We start from the raw sequence: 13,733 nt of genomic DNA, 5'->3' as shown, positions 1-13,733 counted from the left end.
TTATGCATTTGTTTCGTATTCCGTTTTCTTGCCAAGTCTGATTAAGTCCTTGTTGAAAGGATTTTCTAGGGCAGGATATAAATTCTTGTTTGGTCTTGTTTTCCTTTGCCATTTATGCAATTTGTTAATTGTGGTTCAGCTAAGCACCATTGTCTTTTAAACTGTTTGTTACTTTATTTCCTTTTTGAAAAGGGTTTATACTTTTATATAATTCTTTTATTACAGGAGGCAGAAAGCACAACCGGAAATTGAGGCACTTTAGGTTTTATAAAAAGAAATCTCTCTATTAAACAATTCGGTAACCTAAAAATTCTTTATAAATTAAAAATTTAACCATAATTGTGTAAAATAGTTTCTATAAATTGATGTCCTTCTAATTTTAGTGAATTTTTAAAATGTACCTACTATTTAAACCACAATAAGTCACTAAATCCAAACCAACCAAAAACCACACTAAATTCTTACTTTAACCAAAAATTAACTGTCAAATATGTTAGTTCAACAATTTGAGAGCAAAAACTGCTTGTCAGGACAATTGGACGAGGAAAAAAGGGAGCAGTGGGTGTGGAACCAAAAAGGGGCGGCAGGCGTAGGCGGGGGCGTGGCCGGGAGCACTGCGGGCCGTGCAACACAATAACTTTTCAATTTATGGCGCACATTCCATCTGACGGCCATTAAACAATGGGATCCACTCGGCACACACATTTTCCTATTTTCTGTATTTTTCATTCTTGTTTTCAGTCTTTCCCTTTTCAGTTTCTATTTTTTTCCGATTTTTTTTTTTGTTTTGTGTTGAAGCTTTTGTAGTACGCTTGGCTTTCGGCTACTTTGCAAAAAAACATTTTGTTCGCTGGCTGCTATTTCTCTTCTATGTTTTTTTCTGATTTTTTTTTTATTTTTTGCTAGCAAACAAAAGGCGCACGCCCGTTGGCAGCCATTGAAGCGTCAAGTCCGAGCTGCAAGCTGACCAAACGACCACCGGCACCCTTGACCGTAGCTGTAAAACGTCAAAAAAAAAAAAAAAAAAAAAAAAAAAAAGACAAAAAGAAGAAGAAAAAGGTTTACGGCCGGAAAAATGTTGGAGGTCCGAAGAATAGGCGGCGACAAAGACGACATGCCAAGCCCATGTCCAATGTCCAATGTCGGATGGTTGGTTGGTTGGAGAAGTGAAGAAGTGGAGAAGTGGACCACGGGTCCTCGCATTTTCAATTTTGAGTGCTCCCCAGCTTGGGACCCCATCATCAATCGGGTTCGCATCCGGCTCGTTGAGCCGCCTTTATGGTTATGGACGGCTGTTTTCTCCACCACTTCCTCGTGGTCTTGGAGCGGTCTGTATTCAACTGTCTCAACTGCAACTTCATCAAGCTGGCATGACAGGATCCCCCTACAACATCTTCGTGCACTCAAGCAAAACTTTGAAATAATAAAGAAAAACTAAATAAAAAACTTTCTTTTAAGCAACTGGTTATTACTAAAACTCAATTTAACTCCTTCCTAAAAATTATGTAAAACAATTCAGTTTTTAGCATAGGGATCTTTTATTAATCTTAAAAATATGTCTTGGCAGTAAACTTTTTACTGGAGATAGCAACGAAATTACTAAACTTACTTTAAAATGGTATTATTATTTCTATGAATTTAGAAAGGTTATTAAAGGTGATAAACTGTTGGATTTTAAATTTGTATTTTAGATTCTAGTTAATTTTTGAGTGTACTAGAACCAAAAGTGGAAGCAGCAGCCAAGCCAGAAAAAAAAAAAAAAAAAAAAGATGGCAGAAGAAAAAGGTTTATTGCGGTCTCTATAAAAATACACACTTGGGGTGATTTCCTCTTTTGAAGCTGGCACAAAACATCCAAGGTGTGGGTGGGATGGCATATATAGTATGCTCTGATATCGTTTGGGCTGGCTTGGGTTAGCCCACCATTGTTGGGGGTTAGGTGGGTGGTTCAGTGGGAGGTTGGGTGGTTAGGTGGGTGGCTAGGTGGGTGGTTCTACTGGGTAAGTCTGCTCTAACGACTTCGTTTCGGTGCCCATTTTATTTGCCTGCTCCGAGAGCTCGACTACTCGACTGTGCTGTGCTCCATTATCTTGGCTTTGCCTTTATGGTCTTTTGTGTGCGTTTGATGAAGCCAAGATGGCGCAGAAAATGGTTGGCCAGGGTCTGCAAAATGGGGGAAAAGGAAGTGGCGGCCGGGAACTCCACTGTGGATGGAGATGTAGTTCGGGGGGAGCAGGAAGCAAAGAGCTCTTTCCGCTTTCTGCCTGCCTGCCTGCCTGCCTGCCTGCCTGCCTGCCTGCCTGCCTGCCTTTCTGCCCTTCTGCCTTTTTGACTGCCTTCCTGACTGTTGTTAAATTATCAGCCACAAAAATGGACGTCGCCATATTTATAAAAGGGGCCAGCTACGCAAAAAGTACGCTCCAAAAAGGACGGAAGAAATCTGTGTGCAAAGGAGTGGAAATATTGGGATTGTCGATTCAATTCCAAACAGAATTTATGCACATCCCTTTAAAGCAACACATTTTACTTTACAGCTACTTGTAGTTTTCTTTAATTTGGATAAAGTGTTTAGTAAAATCAAAATCACTCTTGTAAAAGCTTAAACTTTTTTCAAAATATATTCTCACTTAAATGCTCGTTTAAATAAAAAAAGTAAAGTAAAGTTTTTGGCTTTGGATTACTATTTGATTATTTTTTTCCAAACATAAAAACAGTCTACGATTTATGGGTTATTTTTATGGACGTTCCCTCACGTGACAAATAAAGTGAATTTCTCGACTTTCGGCTTGCTCCTGCAGACCAGAGACAAACTTTCAATCTGTGTCCCCTTTGGCTGTCGTAACTGCATGGTCACGTCCTCTCAGCCACGCCCACCTCCTTTCACCCAACCAACGCCGCCTCCAAGTTAAGGCCATAAACTCAACTTAGCTGGAAGTTCTCAGTTGAGATTCGGCGAACAAAAAATTGAGACGTGCAATGGCCCGCTGCAATCACCAATTTACGTGAGCTCCCAGTGGCTGAGGACTCCGAATGTCCTGACACGCCCACAAAGCGTGACCCAACTGCATGTCTACCCAGAGGTCATCACAACATTTCCACCCACTAGGACCAGCAACCCCTGTCTATTTACACAAGACAAAATATAAAGTACCTCTTCATCAAAATTGAAAACTTGAAATAGTTAAAAAGGTACAAATTTGGTAATTGGTTTACAAGCATTAAAAATAACTTATTTATTCATTTTTTGATTCCAATTAAATTAGATAAATTTACTTTTATTACGTCTTTAATTATGTTTAATACAGATTACAGATTTAAATACTTTAAGAAAGAATTTTAATGACAGTTAATAAATGGAATTAACAGATGGTTTCACTTCTGTTTTCTTTCTGGTTCTCATCTAAAAATCTAATCTTAGAATATAGAATATTTATGTTATTAAACTTTTAAGTGACTGAAACTCTATAAAGATATTTTTCCCACCGTGCACTGTCTAGAGTATTTTGACCATTTTAAGTCCATTTCACCATTCTGGGCTTTCTGCTTTTATTTTCCGCCGCTGTGCGATTTCCCAACTGGGAGCGGAATGCACTTGGAGTGCATTCTTTATGCCTTTATGCCGCAAGTCCGTGCAGATGTGACGGGGACATAAAGTATCAAACATTCAAGCGCCAGCCACAAAAACCTCTGACAAAACTGACGGCATTTTCGCACTCAATTACTTTGCATTAGAGACACACCGAAAAAAGGAAGAAGGGTAGGCAACAAACAGGGATTTGTGTCGTTCCATTAAAGTTTTATTCACGCAATCGACAAGGGATAAGGTTGTGGGGTTTTCAAGGGGACAAGGAATCGTTGTTGCTCGTTACTCCTTTCTGGCCGGAGAAACCCAATCCAGAGGACAGCCCACAAAATGCCACCCAACTTGTCTCGCCACGGCCCGAGCGATAATAAAAAACAATTTGCCACCCATTGGGCATTAACGACAACAAACGACGGCAGCTTCCATCCCCCTGGATTTTTCCGACTTTTCCGAAACGGGAATGCCATCCCATCCCCCGCTTTTCCCGGCGTTGTGTCGTGTCTGGTGCAGTTCTGTCACAAATGGCAACATATGGCCGAATGGTTTCAAGTGGCTAAGGACGAAGGCTCATGCAATAAAATCATTTTGTTCAGTGAACGCTTTCAGCTTTCTGCTTTCAGCAAGCATCGAATAATTTGCGACATACGCTCGAATCATTGGACCTGTCCAGACTTTGGCTTTTAACTATGAGAGTGTGTGGGTCTTTGGAAAATAAACCCATTTATCTATTTGCCAGCTTGAGATTTTCGATTTGGCCGTCTTCTTATCGCTGGCCAAGATTCCCCCCACTTTCGGATTACTGGGTCAACTGCAATCCACCTTTTAGGCAAACATCCGATAGCGACTGCACTGCGGTGACTTCAAAGCCTATAAATAACTTTACTCTAGATTTAATAAACGATTATATTGGACTTAAATCCAAGTAGGCAGCATTTGTGTACTCCATGGGCTTTATGGTGCTTTTCAATTGGCCCAATCAGCTACTCGAGGCGCAATCAGTGCCACCACAAATGCAAACCTACTACTACTAGTTTATATGGCCACTCGAGGTGGCTCAGGTTTTGGAGTGGCTCGTAAGCCCCATCTGGCCACCTCTTGCCCCGATCCCCCCGAGAGATAGGCGGCATGCCCCGGGGCAACCGAGGGTTAGGCCCTCGCCTACCCGGTTATACAACAATTTGACACTTTCAAGTGCTCGCCGGCTTCGCTCGAAAGTAGTTCAGCAATCTGTGTAAATATTACGGCAAACTGAAACACAAACCCAACCAGATACAGATACAGATACAGCTATGGCTATAGCTATGGAAGCCAGAGCAGAACCTCCAGCGGCACTTCTTAGATGTCCGGACAAACAAAACCACTGAAGAAGGTCTGGTTCTAACTGAACCCTGCAAATGGATGTGATAGGTTTTATTTGCCATTATAGCTCGTCATAAAAAGCTCAACTGTAGATTTATTTTAGAAAGACTAACTCTTTTTTTTTCTAAACAAATATTAAAAGAAAATCATGGTAAAAATACCATCATATAATTATTTTTTAAGGACTCAAACATCCTTCATAGAACAAAATTATTGAATATGATTATTAGAACACCCATCTTTTCTTTATTTTATTTCCTCCACATTTATTACTGGGTATTATAAGTTCGAGACCCTCTTTAAGCAAACTCTATACTCGATCCTGTTTGTATAGTTCTCGAGTGACACTTATCTGTTGTGATCGGTTCATTGAGATCGGAAAGGGTTAGGCGAAACTTAACTTATCGTGCCGTAAGCCCGATAAGCCCCTTTAAGTGGCGATACTCATGGGATTGACTGCCGACTGTTTTCTGTTCCGAAATCAAAACAAAAATAAAACGATTCTGCACTCACTCACCTTTGGCCAAATATTATGTGAATGAGCACAGCAGACGAGCTTTGAAACTTGACCAAATGTCTCATCTCAAACATTTTATTTAGCACGTTTTTATCGATTAAAAGACCTTCCGGCGGCTGTTTTGATTGCAGCCAAAATCAGACTCTCCTTGGAAATGGTGATAAGTTAACTAATCGCGGCTATTATTGTTGAAAATGACATATCGGGAATTGGATTGCTTTATAATGACAACATTTCCAGCATATACAGAAGTGGATCCCACGTGAATAGCTTTTCAAAATGCCAATAATAACACTTCGATTGTTTAGCATTGTCTCTGCCGTGATTAACTATATTTTGTGAAAAACCCAAAAGATAATTTCAGCTAAAATTAGTGTCTTACTCGATCATAGTTCGTGACTCATTGAGGCAATCATGTGCTTGGCAACAGAATTAAATGAAATTAAACACTTTTTAACATATAATTACTTGCTATTAGCTGATATTTCCAAGTGGTTTAACATAATATTGAAATGCATATGTTTCCCTAAAGAAAAAATGTGTTTTTAATATTTTATAAAATTTATTTTCCTTGTTTTTTAGTAATGTATGCACAAATTTTTGCCATCAAAGCTGGCTGGTTTTTCTCATTTCGACTGCTAATAATTTGCGGTTGACTTTGTTGGCCAACGAAGGCAAACACACAAAGATGAAATCAAAAATCCAAACAACTATATTCGGGCTTGATTGAAAGGTAAATACTGCACAAATGGACAGGAGCGTGGGAGATGGATGTTGTTGATGGCAGACAAAGGATCCCGGCTTTATAGCCACCTGCTGGGACCACCTGTTTAGATATGCTCCGGACAAAGGAGTTCCGGAAGCGAGACAAAGAGCATAGCGATGTGGAAAATAATCAGTGATAAAATAAGAGCTTAAAAGGACCCACCGCCAGCGAAAAGGGGTGGCTACAAATAAATTCAGGGGTGGACCGTATGAAAAGAAGAATTGTGTGCATTATCCGGCGGATTCATGTTAATAGGCCTCATTTAACGCTGCTGGGGTAGATGGCTTCCCCCTTTGTTATTTTTTTCCTCTTTTTCGAAGACCTGCAGTACCAATAAAACCATAAAAATCACTTCTTCACCGCAGCACAAACATATCGGTAGGCAAAACCAAAAACCAGATACTAGTACTCCTACTCGAAGTTGTATTTTTCTTCAGAACACAGTTTCTGTTTCATGTTTTTCGGTTTCAGGTTGGTGGCCTTATCAATTGGTACATTCGGTGTGTGTTGTTTTTAGCCGTGGGGCACGAGAGGCACCTTGTAACCGATGAAACAGAGTGTCAACAACGGTGTTGCCTTCTCAATGGGCAAATCTTGTAGCACATACGACGATAACCGAAGATACGCGGCCCACATGAAAATAGAAAATAGAAAACGAGAAGAGTGCACACGTTGCGTATTTATAGATACCCCCCAGATACCCAGATACTTAGATACCGGCGGTTAAAGCCTTATCAGCGTTCAAGGTATCGACTGAAATGCCGTTCAAATATTTACACCAGCAGCAAAAAGATATTTATTCCCCCGACCGCCGACGGTTGGAGGAGCTTCTGCTCCGGAGTCCGGACTCCGGAGACTCCGGAGTTGATAAGCGGGAGCGGACATGGGTGCGCTAATTGCGGAATGATAAAAACAGGAAAGCAGCTAACCGAGGCGGCTACCATGGCCACTCCCCCCTGGGAGAGTCAGCCCCTTTTGTTGCCAACGACCGCGGGCCAAAAACCACGCAAATGTTCCACCAACTCGGTTACCAATGCCAGGATTTCGGATTCCGTAGAATAATAAAAGCGCAGGAGGGGGTTATTTAAGTAAGGCAGGCTAAAATATACACACCCTGGCAATTAAAGTGCATTTATCAAAAGACTTTTTTAAATTTAATTGTTTCAATGATATTACATTTTGGCGGTTTTTAATGCTGCCAAAAAATATTTAACGTGTTTGAAAATAAACCAATGATTTATAATTTATAATCTTCTTAAATGGTTAACAGAAAATTTATACAATATTTTTTAATGATATATAGTCGACATTCAGTCATAAAATCATATATTCAATGAACCTATATTTCTTTTTAAAATCACCTAATATTAAATACATATCAGCGAGTCAAAAAATACTCCCCTTGAAGTCCCTCAAAATCGTAAAACTCTCTGCAAGGGTATAACAATTAAATAAAATAAGAATTCGTATCTCCGTACACTTTGTTATTGCCAGCATTTTCGACTCGTATTTGCCTAAACCGGCCCCAAAGGAATACGAAGAAGCTCCTGAACCCCAACACGTTGCTAGACATCCTTTGTGCACTTGGATGGGGTACAAAATCGGGGATGAGAACGAGAACTCGGAAACGGATACGGATTCGGATGCGGATTCGCAGTTCCTTCCTCTCCAAATTGTTGCCAGCTTCGAGCTTCGAGCATATTACATAAAATAAGAAAAATTATGATTTCCACAAGGAGGGGTGGGGGGGAAAATGTGGAAGAATTTCGGGGGAGCAAAGGGGCTGGCTGTTGCTTAACTGTCAAAATCGTGTAATTTAATAAAGTTCGCTGCGGGATATTGTTTTTTATAGAAGCCGGAGCAACATTGAGACAGCTTTTGCCAGCTGCCAAAAGGGGAGTGGCTGCAAAATTGTGGCTGGTGTTGGTCTTCCTCCTTTTTTTTTTTGTTGTTTTTGTAGTGGAAGGGGCAATGTGGCTCCTCAAAGTGTGCTGCACAAATACAAAAATATTCAGTTCACTTCAGTTACATATAGAGTGTAGCATTGTAACAACGCAATGTTGTCTTGTGGGCCTGCCACAGGCACTCCACAAACACTCTCAAGGGGGGATATACATACATATATACGTTTATATGTTCATATATAGCTGCGCAATGTTTTCATACATTCCACTTGTTTACTCCAAAAGCAGCGAATAAAGTTTTTACTTTGGAAAATATGCGGAACTTGCGAGTTGTGGCAAGTGGATGGCAATTTTAGAGTGGAGACAAAATCACATAGTTTGGCAAAGACAAAAGCTGAATACATATTTTAATGTTACTCCAGATATTATTTTGAAGTCATTCAACTTTCAGTTTATTGAGCTAAAAATTCATTTAAAATACTATTCCTTTTAATTAGAATTTTTATGGGAAATTTCTAAGGATAATTAAAGCCAATTAAAAACATACATGAATTAAGCACATAGCTGAAAAAAAACTGCCTCTTTTAGAGTGTAATGATGTTTGCTCATAGTTATCAAAAGAAACTTTTTAAGCTCTTTACACACTTTTTATATCCACATGCAAGTCCTGTTGCGAAAGCCAGTCCCCAGATGTTTTTGCTATTCTCAGCTGACATCCCCAACCATTTGTATGCCGTTTATTTTTTACCAAGAAAAAATTCCGATTTTATTTTATTAAGCAGCGAAGAAATATAAAAGTAAACAGTTGACTGCAAAACACACACATGACTGTATACAACCTTCCCCCAAAAAAAAAGACGGGAACACCGAAAGACCGGCCTTTGGGCCAGGGAAACCCACGCCCACACGTTTCCAGCGTCATATGAACGCCCCATTATTTACTTAACATAACTTGAACATTCGCCTTCAACCCCCCGGACTGAAAAAAAAAAAAAATACCCTCCAAGGGGGAGCATCAGACATAGCCAAAAAAAAAAAAAAAAAACGTAAAGAAAAATAAGGAACAGGGAAATGGAAGGTGGAAAATCGTAGGTGGGACGTTGAGTGGGTGGGATGTTGGATGGTTGGGTTTTGGTGAGGTAGTAACTTGGCTTACCTGCCAACCGGCAGTTGGCTAGTCAAAAAGCTGTCGTCGATGCTAAGCGCAGACCCAGAAAGCCATCAAATATGCAGGAGGTGGAAATGTGCAGGGCTCCACAATTCCCCCCTCCCACAATTCACCAAACGGGATGAGAATTCCGAAAAAAAATGGCGAAAAAATGATTTATGTGGACGCCATAAAGGCAAGAGAGGACGGAAACGAAAAGCCAACAATAACCGGGAAAAATAACAGAATCAACTGATTTCTCAACTTGGCTCTGGGCCTGCTTTTGTTTGCCAGACTTGAGAGACGAAGGGGGGAGTAAAAAGGGTGAAGGGAATGGGGGAAAAGTGGGCTGATAGACCCACAATTTTACCTTCCATGCGGGACTTCATTCTTGTTTTGCCAGCAATGAAAAATGCTGAAAGTGTGCTCCACAGACAGCGGACTCCAATGGTATTGGGGTCACAGAAAAGGTATAAGATATTGATGTCCCCAGGGGAAGTTGTTTTTTTTTTTTTTGCTTTTTTTGTAGGCTTTTGAAAAAAAAAAATTGAATTCTTCTAGAGGGTGCTTGTGCATGATATATTAATGCCTATCGTAAGCTTTCATTTTCCAATCCTTGAAATCCTTAAAATAAAATATTTTTTATTTGTTTATAACGAGAGGAATGGTGTGCTTAATGGTTTAAGTAAATTTAGTAGGTCTTAAATTTGTCATAAAAAGAAACACTGAAATGTTTGTCAAATAACATATATACGTATTCTGTTTGCTTTATCAAAGACATCCGTTTCGGTCAAAACTTCCAAATCAAAAAACAAACAAGGTAAAAATAAAAAAAAATCCTAAAAATTGTCTTACTGTTTACACAGACTTTTTTTTCCCATAGATGTCCGATATCAATCTAGTTGCTTATAATAGATTCCGACGAGATCTGGCCAAAATATTCAATACTTTCAATTCGTCCACTCAAACCGATTTTACCGAGGATATTGGCATAGACTCCAACCTTGATCGCAAAGATTCCGAATTAACGCTTTCCAATTTCTACGATCTGGAATTGGATTAGCGAAGAAGAATTATGGAAAAAGAAACTCCTTCGAAAGAGGAAAACCCAGGGTCAAGTCGAGAAAGAAATAATCCAAGTGAGTGTAAGATGGTCAAGAAAAAGAAACCAACACGATCGCAATCCGAAGTGAAAATGCAATCGAGTAGAACCACGCTTTTGGGTTCAATGCGCTCCAAATCCCAAGAAAGCCGGGGAAACACCTGGGAATCTTCACATAATCAAGATAATCAACAAATGGTAACCTCATCGCAAATTGCTTTGGACGACATTAACTCCAGAACGAGTTCTATTAGCACAATCGGTAGTGCTCACCTTTCCCCATCTGAATCGCAAACTTCTGGTTACACCACCGAGAGCAGTTATCAAACGGCTACGGGATATGAACTGCTTCCTCAAAATAGTTCCTATGCCAGTTTTGAGACCTATTATGGACCACCTCCTTCCAATTTCCTGCAGGAGGTTCATGTGGCTATTGATCCTGCCGCTTCTGGAGAGGAGATTCAGTCTGTTCGCCGGGACTTGCGAACATTGCTAACCAACGAGATGGATTTAATCGGAGCATCGAATGCTGACGTTGTTTATTTGATAGCATATAACTATATGTAGTTGGTTTTAAAAATGTTCAAAATTTTCTGTTCCTAATTTGGAACAAGGAGCTATTGACTAAATGCGAATTATTTTAACACCTCAGTGGAAAGCATGCACTCTTACCAAAATAATTAAACATAGAACAGTATAATAAAATCCACGAAATATTTATTAATAACCTTAATAATTTGATAATTTTAAAGAGGGTAAAACCCCCTGACTTTAAATCCATGAAGAAAGGAACTCGTATTTAAAGTCCACATTTGAATAATAACCTTAGGCGAGGCAAACCCACTTAAACACAAACATTTAAGGCACTTCAAACAGAATTCGGTCCTTTTCAAAAGTCATCTATTTAATCACTTTTTCGGCTTCAAATGGTTTCGCTGACTTTCTTCCGCCATTTCAATGGACAATCAGTTGTCGAATGAAGTGTTTGCTCATACTGCGTGATCTGCGCCTGTTGACATTATGACAAATTACATAAGCTAAAGGCAACAATTGCCGAGAACCCATTCCAAATCGAAGGGAGGGAAGGAAGGAAGGAAGTGCGGAAGGAAGGAAAGAACAAACCAAAAACGGATACGCTTTGCAGGACTCTTTGGAGTGGGTTTTTGGTGGGGTGGTTGGTGGGTTGGAGGGTTGGAGGGATGTAGGCCCGTTAATAGGAAAGCCACACAAGAACGGCTAACGAAGGACACGCGGCCGCCGTTTGAGCGACAAGTGCGCACGGGAATAAAAAAAAAAAAAATAAAAGAAGGAAAGGCAGGACACTGAGGTCCTGACTGCGGGGTGGATCTGGTGGTCCTGGTCGTGTTTGCTCAGCGCTAAGTGCACCGGGTTCCCTGGGCAAGTGGAAATGATAAACATATTTACACAATTTTTGACAGGCGAACGGGTGAAACAAAACACCCGTGGGTGCAGTCCTCCAGGCGCTTTTCCCCCTTTCCCGTTTTCCTCATCGCCACGCACTTGAAACAACCGAAAAGAAAACCAAACCCAAACTCGATAAATATGTTTATGTGCAAATAACAAAATATTTGTCGATTGCCCAAAAACGACTGTTGGAAGGGGTGGGACTTTCAGCTCTTCGGGTTGGGATCGGCAGGATCTAAACGGCAGAGGGGGTGGTTCCTGGGGGAGGGAGGCGGCAGAAGGGGAGGGATGGAGGGGAGGGGGTGCAAGGAAGCACCGCAAGCGCATAATTCAATTTTTCTGCTCGTTTTTGCACGTCGCCCGGCACATGTCACTCGAGTCCATTGGGACACCGAGCTGCCACGCTACACCAGCTGAAGCGAAACCCTGCCCAAGAGCACTGGCAGAAAAACTGGCAACAATACAATAAATACACAGAAAAAAATTTCAATAAAATTATGTACAATTAAATACTTCATACTTAAGAAATTATACAAGCAAAGTCAATTAGTTTTGAAAGAATAACTTGTACGCCTTTCAGTCAATACAAATAGGTTAACAATTAGTATTTTTAAACTCACAACATTGTAACAATGAAACAAAATAAATTTTCACAAGATCGATAAAAAAAATTACCCCAAACGTATTTAAAATACAAATTTGGACAGTGATTAATAAAACAAGACTTATGTCTTCATTAATTTGAAATATGTAGAAGACTACGAATAAATCCACCAACATTCAAGTTGTCTTATTTTAATTTTGTAAGCTTAAACATATAGAAATAAATACGCAGTTTTGGTTCGCAGGTCTTCCCTGATTTCCCCATTCCTCCCACATTTTCCCTAAGTGCACGCACTTTGTCAGGGATGCAGCGAATATTAGTGACACGTGGCGAAGGCTCGGCAAGGCGATCTCCAGGTCCCAGGACATGCGGTTACCGAAAAACTGGCCCTCCAGCCCCCGCTATTTATTTGTTTGTAATTACGCGTGTTCTAAAACGAAATCCCGCCGCACTCGAGGCCGGGAAAATGGAGAAAATCGGCTGAGCCTGCTCTTTTCAATGCCCGCGCTCGATATGAGGACACGTGCATTGGACCGCCTCTCCTGGTTTTTCCCGGCTTTCGGTTATTCCCAGCGCATTAGCAACAATGCCGGAGACATTCGGAGTTTGTCAACAGTTTCGCCTTTGGATTTGGTTACGGCTTTTGTCCTTGTCAGCGACGCGTGTCTCTGTCCGATGTCATCTTCTCCACTCCACTCCACTCCACTCCACTCCACTCCACTCCGATCTGATCCACTCGACTCGAGTCGACTCCAATCCGCAGTCAGTTGTCAACTTTCTGGACTGGCTTTTAGCCCGGGGATTGCCGATTGATTTGGCGTGGGATTTTCGAGTTGGATATACTCGTACATAAGCATGTGTGCTGTGTGCTTGGGGGACATGAAACGAAATCATAAATGCGACATGGCAGGATCTTCTCCAGTCGGTTTAAGCAAGTCCGACAAAGAAATCCCTTTGACCAGCCGAAAACCGAGCAGTAATAAATCATCTCCTTAGGAAGTTGCTCAGCATATATTTCCTTGAAAGGAAACTTTATGCCGGAGTTTGCCAGTTATATATTGACGTCCCCTTGGACCATATATTTCACTGGGCGAGTGCATAGCATAAAAAAGTGGGCGGGAAAACCGGAGAAGCCGCAACATTGAGCCCGCCTAAAAGGGCATTCGAAATGAGCTCCTCGGAGATGTGAAGATGGCGGTCTGCCACCGGGAAAGCTTTCGTATTTAATTGAAAAACACTTAAGCCACCGGCCTGGGTCGGAAAAGGAAAATGTATATGGAAATGGGAATGGCAAAGCCAGGCCAACCGCAAGGCTCTCATATGTATG

The 13,733-nt window shown here is 40.8% G+C and overlaps 3 protein-coding genes across 3 annotated transcripts in view; 2 read left to right on the top strand and 1 right to left on the bottom strand.

The window, feature by feature from the left end:
* Nucleotides 1–13,733, bottom strand: part of LOC108101236 (LIM/homeobox protein Lhx3) — a 28,340-nt gene that overhangs the window by 13,272 nt on the left and 1,335 nt on the right.
* On the top strand, nt 9,993–10,347 carry LOC108101238. The gene is made up of 2 exons (XM_017205492.2): nt 9,993–10,095; nt 10,159–10,347. The coding sequence occupies exon 2, from the start codon at nt 10,159–10,161 to the stop codon at nt 10,336–10,338; it is 180 nt and encodes a 59-aa protein (XP_017060981.1). The 5' UTR covers nt 9,993–10,095; the 3' UTR covers nt 10,339–10,347.
* LOC108101237 lies at nt 10,347–11,104 on the top strand. Its single transcript, XM_017205491.2, has one exon. It carries the CDS (start codon nt 10,351–10,353, stop codon nt 10,942–10,944), a length of 594 nt encoding a protein of 197 aa, XP_017060980.1. The 5' UTR covers nt 10,347–10,350; the 3' UTR covers nt 10,945–11,104.

Source organism: Drosophila ficusphila, unplaced genomic scaffold, assembly GCF_018152265.1.
Source record: "Drosophila ficusphila isolate 14025-0441.05 unplaced genomic scaffold, ASM1815226v1 contig_127, whole genome shotgun sequence".
Taxonomy (NCBI): domain Eukaryota; kingdom Metazoa; phylum Arthropoda; class Insecta; order Diptera; family Drosophilidae; genus Drosophila; species Drosophila ficusphila.
Note: the sequence above shows the minus strand (reverse complement) of the source record. Positions and strands in the feature narration are given on the sequence as shown.

What these genes read in the sequence shown, in the direction of transcription:
- LOC108101238 (XM_017205492.2), top strand. Translation starts at nt 10,159, where the DNA reads ATGTCCGATATCAATCTAGTTGCTTATAATAGATTCCGACGAGATCTG.
- LOC108101237 (XM_017205491.2), top strand. Translation starts at nt 10,351, where the DNA reads ATGGAAAAAGAAACTCCTTCGAAAGAGGAAAACCCAGGGTCAAGTCGA.